The sequence below is a fragment of the Macaca nemestrina genome, chromosome 11 (assembly GCF_043159975.1).
Source record: "Macaca nemestrina isolate mMacNem1 chromosome 11, mMacNem.hap1, whole genome shotgun sequence".
Classification (NCBI taxonomy): Eukaryota; Metazoa; Chordata; class Mammalia; order Primates; family Cercopithecidae; genus Macaca; species Macaca nemestrina.
The window spans coordinates 117,495,688-117,504,140 of record NC_092135.1 but is presented as its reverse complement, the minus strand read 5'-3'; the positions used below and the strand labels follow the sequence as shown (position 1 = coordinate 117,504,140).

At 55.2% G+C, this 8,453-nt stretch overlaps 1 protein-coding gene across 1 annotated transcript; it reads right to left on the bottom strand.

Annotated features, from left to right (window-relative positions):
• Window positions 1-8,102, bottom strand: LOC105481267 (desmin). Its single transcript, XM_011740758.3, has 9 exons — window positions 7,438-8,102; window positions 6,323-6,383; window positions 6,132-6,227; window positions 5,822-5,983; window positions 5,525-5,650; window positions 4,905-5,125; window positions 2,956-2,999; window positions 990-1,072; window positions 1-786 (listed from the first exon to the last, which is right to left on the bottom strand). The coding sequence occupies exons 1-9, from the start codon at window positions 8,013-8,015 to the stop codon at window positions 745-747; spliced, it is 1,413 nt and encodes a 470-aa protein (XP_011739060.1). The 5' UTR covers window positions 8,016-8,102; the 3' UTR covers window positions 1-744.
• Between the last annotated feature and the right edge of the window lie 351 nt (window positions 8,103-8,453).

Genomic DNA, 8,453 nt, shown 5'->3' with positions numbered 1-8,453 from the left:
TTGTGTGCGAATCTCTTTATTGTTTCTCTTCAGAGCCCCTGTAGCGGGGGAGGGGAGGGTGTGGGGAGGTGGGTGCCCCTCCCACCAGCCTGAGACCGCTCTCTGCCTCTCTCCTCTCCTCTCTTCTCCAGCATCTCACCCACTTTCTCTCCTTCTCAATCTCCTGCTCCCACCTCCAGCACCTTCGGGGATTCCCTCTTATAGCCCCTGCTTTCTAAGTCCACCCTGGGCTGGGGAAAGGAAAATAAGAGACCGCAGGGACAATTTCAAGTCCCCCAGTCTCCACAGGGGCTAGTCCCCCTGGCTACCTGCCTGGCTTTCTCTCTCCTGGGCTGGGGGCTGGGGAGGTCTGCGGGGCTCAGTCCTGGCCCTGCAGTATCCCAACACCCTGCTCTGGGGCTATCTCCAGAGCCAGAGGCTAGTGCCTGAGGTCACAGAGGTGGGAGGGACAGGGCCATTGCTCCAGCCTGGGCTCCATCCAGCACAAGAGCCAGGCTCACTCACTGCCAACAGCCAAGGCTCACGGTTGGGGCCCGCAGAGGTGGCCGGGGCATGCCCTGTGACCAGGCAGGGATGGGCTATGTCCCTGTTGGGGACCACGAGGGATGGCCAGTGAGGAGGGGTCAGAGGCTGTGATGGGAGGACTGAGGCTGGGTGTGGTGTCCTGGGATGGAAGAAGGCTGGCTTCAGGGAGCAGTGAGTACAGGGGTGAGGACGGTCTCTGGTGGCAGAGGGTCTCTGTCTTTAGAGCACTTCATGCTGCTGCTGTGTGGCCTCACTGACGACCTGGGGAAGAAGAGAAGCCCAGTCCAACCATGTGCTAGCCAGAGAACAGAGCCTCAGCCCTGAGCCATCCCCACCCCAGGGCCGCAGGATCTCTCTTGCTCCACTAGCCAGGGACCTAGACCAGCACAGCTGGGTGGAAGACAGTCTCCCCAGACACATCCATAGCCCCCACCAAGGGTAAGGAGCCCAGATAGACCACTCACCTCCCCATCCCGTGTCTCGATGGTCTTGATCATCACCGTCTTCTTGGTATGAACCTCAGAACCCCTTTGCTCAGGGCTGGTTTCTGTAACAGGGTCCATCGCACACTCAGCCTGACCAAGTCCAGGCTGGGCTGTACCAGGGGCTGGGAGTCCATCTGGGGCCACACTGGGCAGAGCCCTAGCAGACCCCAACCCCCCTCAAGACAGGCTTGTTACTTCTTCAAGACTTTAATACCTGTCCTTCAGCCTAGCACCCAGCAGGTTGTTCTTCAGTCCCCAAGGCCAGTCCCATAGTTTAGAGGGTCTCAGGAGCCAACAGATTTGCTCCATGTGCAGGACGGTACAGGAAGGTAGGGGATCCCTGAGGCCCAGGCTGCACAGCATTGACATTCCCCACACCTCCTAGTTCCTCTCCACCCCCGGGCCCCAGGAGAGCCCTGTACACATTTGTATCCTGGGACTCCCCTTCTTCAAGATTGAACCCCAAAGCCCAGTCTCAAGACACTCTTTAGAGGACCTTACAGTACCCATCTCCCTTTAAGATTTCAGGGCCGGGTGGGGTGGCTCATATCTGTAATCCCAGCAGTTTGGGAGGCCGAGGCGGGTGGATCATGAGGTCAGGAGTTTGAGACCACCCTGACCAACACGGTGAAACCCCATCTCTACTAAAAAGACAAAAATTAGCCAGGCATGATGGCATGTGCCTGTAATCCCAGCTACTCAGGAGGCTGAGGCAGGAGAATTGCTTGAACCAGGGAGGCGGAGGTTGCAGTGAGCCGAGATTGTGCCACTGCACTCCAGCCTGGGCGACAGAGTGAGACTCTGTCTCAAAAAAACTCTGTCTCAAAAAAAAAAAAAAAAAAGTTTCAGATGAGCAACCTGATGTCTTAATCAAAGTGAGATGGAGCAGGAATCAGTCTCTGACTCATTGTGCTGATGGTCAGTCACTTGCCATTCTGTGCCTCAGTTTCCTCACTGAGGACGCAGAGTGAAGTGGTGCCGACCATACTTGCCCTATGATGGCCACAAAGCTATTGATTTGGAAAGCACTGTGCAATGTGGTTGGGGTTTTTTTTGTACTATGAAGTTTTAAATGCAAGACTCATATTTGGTGTCCGTATAAACAACTAACTGAAAAGAGAGGCTCTGAGTTGTATAGGAAAGGTCAAATGGAGGTCCTTGGTATTATGAGTTTGGTGTTCATGAATTTCCTTAGCTAGCAACTAGCCTGTGATGAACGTTGTGACTCGGTGGAGCACAGCGTGTATTTTTTCCTGATGGAAATGTACATCGAAGATAGAAAAGGCTTGATCTAGGAAAGGAGAAGCTGCCAAGGACTCCGACTTGCTTTCCTAATGCATCATTATCGTGTGTTTCTCTGCTCTCTGGGGTTGGAAAGCCACCCGATCTGTATATTACTAATGTCAGAATGGCAGAATGCCCTAAGAGCTCATTCTTTTCATTGTTTGGCTTTGCTAAGATTTGGCTTTTCTTTTCCAACGTGCATCCAACATCTTGCTCCAGCAAACTGGAGGTGTTCAATAAGCAACCAAGGTGGTGCTTGGCAATGTGCCAAACAGACAATGGGCTGTGGGTGCCTTAGAAGGCAGGTGGTATGAGATCTTCCTGAAGCCAGGTCCCCAAGGACACTCCTGCTACTTTCAGAGTCTGGGATTCAGAACAGAGTCTGCTTCCTGATGCCCAATACTCCAAGAAGGTGCAGGGGACATGGTAAATACTATACAATATAATCACATAAAAAGCTCTCTCTGTCATAAGGTGCCTCATCCACCTCTACCTAAACTCCCCCACCTACCCGCAGGGGCCCCCTTTTTCTTCCCCAGACTCCAGGTCTGTCCTCCCTGGCCCCAGGGTCCCATCCTCCCTCCTGGCTGGCCTCGGGCAGTGCCCATGCTGGACTCCTGGCCCCTGCAACTCCAGCCTCCGCCTGCCAGCAGACACTCACCTCGGAAGTTGAGGGCAGAGAAGGTTTGGATGGGGAGATTGATCCTAAAAGGGAAGAGACCAAGCCTCCTAAGAGTTAAGAAACCTCCCATCATTCCCTGAGACCGCCCATCAAGGCTCACCCTGGTCCTTTCTAAACCCCATCCTCAGCTGTCCCAGTCCCACGGACCCCAGCACTCCCGCCACCCATACTGCTCAAGGAATGGGGTCAAAGGTCAGCTAGAGCTGTCCCAGGAATAGTCTCTTCTGGAAGGATCATTCATTTCAACTGTGACCTGCTGGCATGACACCAGGATGCGCAACCCCACTGCACCCTCCAGAGCACCAGGATTTCCTTCTTGCTTCTGGCACTGAAGGTCATATCAGTAGCAGCTGTGGGTGATATCCATTGCTCATGCCCACCCTCCAGCCAGGCCAGTTCTGAGAGCTTACTATTTAGGCCTAATGCTGGGAAAACGTAACATGCCTTTAGCTACCTTCAAAGGCCATCACATGAAGACGTCATTTTACTAAATCTGAAGTTTCTCTTTATGTGTATACCTATATCTAAACATGTCTTCTGTTTTTTAAAAATTTCAGATATTATTTTTATGAGTATCAGGGGGTACCAGTTTTTGGAGTAATTGATCTGTTTTAAATTGAGGTTAAATTTACATACAGTGAAATGCACAGATCTTTAATGTACAATTCAATGAGTTTTGATCAATGTCCACGTCTGTGTAACTACCAGTCCAAATCAAGATATAGAACATTTCTAGGCCAGGTGAAGTGGCTCATGCCTGTAATCCCAGCACTTTGGGAGGTCAAGGCAGGCGAATTACTTGAGGTCAGGAGTTAGAGACCAGCCTGACCAACATGGTGAAACCTCATCTCTACTAAAAATACAAAATGTCAGTTGAGCGTGGTGGCACACGCCTGTAATCCCAGCTACTAGGGGGGCTGAGACAGGAGAATCACTTGAGCCTGGGAGGCAGAGGTTGCAGTGAGCCAAGATCACGCCACTTGCACTCCAGCCTGTGCAACAGAGCAAGACTCTGTCTCAAAAAGAAAAAAAAAAAAAGATATAGAACATTTCTGTTATCCCACAAGGTTCCCTGGTGTCCCTTTCCAGTTGTATATTGTTTTCTGTCTAGAGGTGGGTTGCTCTGAGCATGAAGTTTATGTCTTTTCCTCCGAGCATGTGCGTGTGCTTACGTGTGTGCATGTGTGTGTACACTCATGCCTTCTGTATGCATCTCTTTACCTTCTCTTAGCCTATCCCTGTGCAAGGCTTCTCTCCCTCCCTCTCTCTATTTGCCTCTAACTGCTCCCTCCATTTCCCTCCTCATCTCTCCCCATTCTGCTTTCATCTCTCCCTTGACTGGCAGTAATATTTTATTATTGGTTGCTGAATATGGTTTTTTGCTTCTGGTTCTTAATTCTGAAGGTGGATAAGGGAATACTTATATTTCTCTTTTTATAAATGCTGTTAATTAAATTGCTTTTTACCCAGGTGGCCTTGGTTAATTCTCTGCAATTAATACAGCAGTGGCCTCTTGTATAAAATTGTTTCCAGGCTGGGTACGGTGGCTCACGCCTGTAATCCCAGCACTTTGGGAGGCTGAGGCAGGTGGATCACCTGAGGTCAGTAGTTCAAGATCAGCCTGGCCAACATGGTGAAACCCCATCTCTACTAAAAATTCAAAAATTAGCCAGGCATGGTGATAGGTGCCTATAATCCCAGCTACTCAGGAGGCTGAGGCAGGAGAATTGCTCGAACCCGGGAGGTGGAGGTTGCAGTGAGCCAAGATGGTGCCATTGTACTCCAGGCTGGGCAACAAGAGCGAAACTCCGTCTCAAAAAAAAAAAAAAAAATTGTTTCCATGTCTTGTTGAGGTAGCCTCCTGGGGACAGGAATGGGCCACCCAGCACCACCCACTTCCCCACTCCGGCTCCTGCCTGGCCCCTCACCGGCTCTCCTCTCCCTCCAGCAGCTTCCGGTAGGTGGCGATCTCCACATCCAGGGCCATCTTCACATTGAGCAGGTCCTGGTACTCGCGCAGGTGGCGGGCCATCTCATCCTTGAGGTGCCGGATTTCCTCCTCCAGGCGCGCGATGTTGTCCTGGTAGCCACTGGCCTCACTGGCAAATCGGTCCTCCAGTTCCCGCATCTGCCTCATCAGGGAATCGTTCTGCAGGAGAGGGGGAACCCAGGTCAAGGAAGGGAAGAGGACACTGGGAGCCCAAAATGAGGAAGGACACAGCTTTGGGGCTGGCAGGCAACTCCAGATGGTCAGGCCCAGGACATGTTGAACCCTGAACTCAAATGAAATCTATATGTGGACACTCAGAATAAAATAGATAAAAAGGAACATCTGTATTCAGCCTCAGAGTCCGCACACAGGCAGATGCCCCAGGAACCCCTGATTCTTTAGCATCCAACTGGAATCCACTTGTCTGGTTTTATCCCTATTGTAGATTTAAGTAGATGAAGGCCCAGAGGGGGTCTATGATGGGCCCAAGGTCACAAAGTGAGGGTGTGAACTGCAGACAGGAAGGGGCAGGGCCTGGCCAGGTGGGTAGGGACTCACAGTGCCCTTGAGGGCATCAATCTCGCAGGTGTAGGACTGGATCTGGTGTCGGTATTCCATCATCTCCTGCTTGGCCTGGCGCAGGGCATCGTTGTTCTTGTTGGCTGCCTGGGTCAGGTCTGACACCTAAGGGCGGAGAAAGGAGCCCAAAAATGAGGAGGATGCAGGGCACAGGTAGGGATGAGCAAGGGAGCATGGAGCCTCTGGGCTCTCCTCCCATGGATGATGCCACAGGCAGCACATCCAAGCTGGGGCTCAGGGTGACATAGATGCCAGTCCCTGGGTGAGGCCACCCACCTTCGACTTGTACCACTCCTCAGCTTCAGAAATGTTCTTAGCCGCGATAGTCTCATACTGAGCCCGGATGTCCCTGAGGGCGGCAGTGAGGTCTGGCTTAGACATGTCCATCTCCACCTGGACCTGCTGTTCCTGAAGCTGAGCCTGCAACTCACGGATCTCCTGTAGGGCATGGCTGGGCTTCAGTCCCCTCTCAGGGCCCACACAGCACCCTCACACCCCTATTCCCAGCCAGAGCCTCACCCCAGCCCCACTTTCCGGCTGCTTTCCCCATGGCCCAGTGACCCCAGGAAGAGGGGCCAAGGCATACCTCTTCGTGCACTTTCTTAAGGAACGCGATCTCCTCGTTGAGAGATTCAATTCTGCGCTCCAGGTCAATGCGAGCTAGAGTAGCTGCATCCACGTCCTGGGAGAGGCCAAGCAAGAAGGACATAGTCACCACCACCCAGGTGGGGTAGAGCAAAGCCAGAGGCCATGCGAGGGGAAAAGAAGGGCACTCACCGCTCGGAAGGCAGCCAAATTGTTCTCTGCTTCTTCTTTCAACTGAATCTCCTCCTGCAGCCTGGGTGGGACAGACAGACAGACAGACAGTTGTGGGCGATAAAGCTGGCAGTGGAAACGACTGGCCGGGTGCTGACCAGGGAGTAGGTATGGGACAGAGCGGGAGGGCCTGGCTGCTGGGTAGAGACAGGAGAGAAAGGGAGTGGAGAGGCCCCACCCATCCAGGGAGGGCACAGGAAGTGGCCCAATCTCTGCCCAGGAGCCACACCCTTGAAGTCTATGTCCCCACCAGATTGTGTGACCTCCCTGGGGTTAGAAACTGTGTCTATTTTATCCGCCTCTGTGTTGCTGGTTCCCAGCTCCAGCCTGGCCAATATAACTGCTCAATTAATATTTATGACTTTGGTGGCAGGAGGGTGACTCTGCTCACTTGGCCTGTCAGAAGTGGGACCAACAGATACGCTATACTTGCTGCCCTTTTCATTTCAGGAGCCTGGTGAGGCCTACAGTCAGGTCCTCCCAAGCTCTCTGAGAGCTGTGGCCCCCACCTACTCCCTTTTTCTCCAGCCTGTCTATTCACCTTGTAAAAACACACAGTCTCAGCAAGTCCCCAGGGTCAAGCTCCCCACTCCACCCTGCCTCCCCAGGGCCTCATCACAGCTGAGCTGAGAGCTGTTGCTTGGACTCTGGGCCCTTGCCCTGCTTTCCCTGTCTCCTATCAGCCTCCCTTCTCCCTCTGGCTACACTGCCCTCTGGGCTTCCTGCAGCCCTTCCTCTGCCCATCAACTACCTGACCCCATAAACATCGCCCCAGCATCTTAAAATGCTTTTTAAGGGGGCTGCCCAAATGGCACCGGGTCCCCTAAATTCTCCCATATCCACCCCCTGATCTATGTCCCCAAGAAAACTCCTATGCAAGATGGGATCGCAGGGGGAGAGACCTGGAGGTCACGGCCCCTTGAAACACACGGGTGGAGGACCCTTTCCCCGCGTGGGGCAGGAGAGGGTCCCGGACCCCGGGAGAAGGCATGTGCTGACAGCGGGACCCCAGCCCCCAGGCCTAGCCTCCTGTGCCCCGCCCGCGGAAAGAGGAGTCTGGGGCGCCGGGCCCTCACTTGGCCTTGAGCCGCTGCAGGTCGTCGAGCAGGTTGTCGCGCTCGACGTCGACGCGGGCGCGCTGGTTAGTGAGCACCTCCACCTGGCGCCGCAGCTCGCGCAGCTCCTCCTCGTAGAGCTCGGCCACTCGCGTTGGCTCGCGGCCCTTGAGCCGGTTCACCTCGGCTGCGAGCGCCGCGTTCTGCTGCTCCAGGAAGCGCACCTTCTCGATGTAGTTGGCGAAGCGGTCGTTGAGTTCCTGCAGCTCCACCTTCTCGTTGGTGCGCGTGGTCAGAAACTCCTGGTTCACCGCGTCGGCCAGAGAGAAGTCCAGCAGCTCGCCCGCGCCATAGGAGGAGGGCGCGCGAGTGGTCCCCAGCCGGCTGGCCCGCAGCGACCCCAGGCCCCCGGCCCCGCCCGACGTGCGCGACACCTGGTACACGCGGGACGTCACCGAGCTGGAGGAGCCCTTAGAGCCGAAGCCCGCCCGCGGGAACACGGGCGAGCTCAGCGGGGAGCCGAGCGGGAAGCTCGGAGCCCCGCCGAAGGTGCGGCGGTAGGAGGACACGCGCTGGCTGGACGAGTAGGCCTGGCTCATGGTGGCGGCGCGGGCGAGGCTGGCGGGCACACGGAGGAGGCGGCGGGCAGGCGGCCGGCCGGAGAGTGGATGCGGCGAGGGGAGACAGGGCCCCCAGCCGTCTGCACTATTTGTATCCCTCCTGACATCAGCCCCCACTGCCCCTCCCCTGACAGCTGCAGGATCCCGCTGTCCTGCCAGGAAAGGGCGGCCCCTGGCCGTGGGGGCGGGGAGGCCAGCTACCCCGCAAGAGGCCTGCGCCCCTGAGTCAGCCAGTGGGGGTCCTGTGACAGGCAGGCCTGCCAATCCTTCGCCAGGGCAGCAAGCATGCCTGCAGTCCACAGGCGGGCCTCTTTCAGCCCTGGTTATCTCCTCGTCCTGGCCGGGGAGGGGGTCAGGGGAGACAGCAGAAGAGAGGCTTCCCTTTAGTTTGAGGGCCTCCTTTTTGGTCAAGGAGAG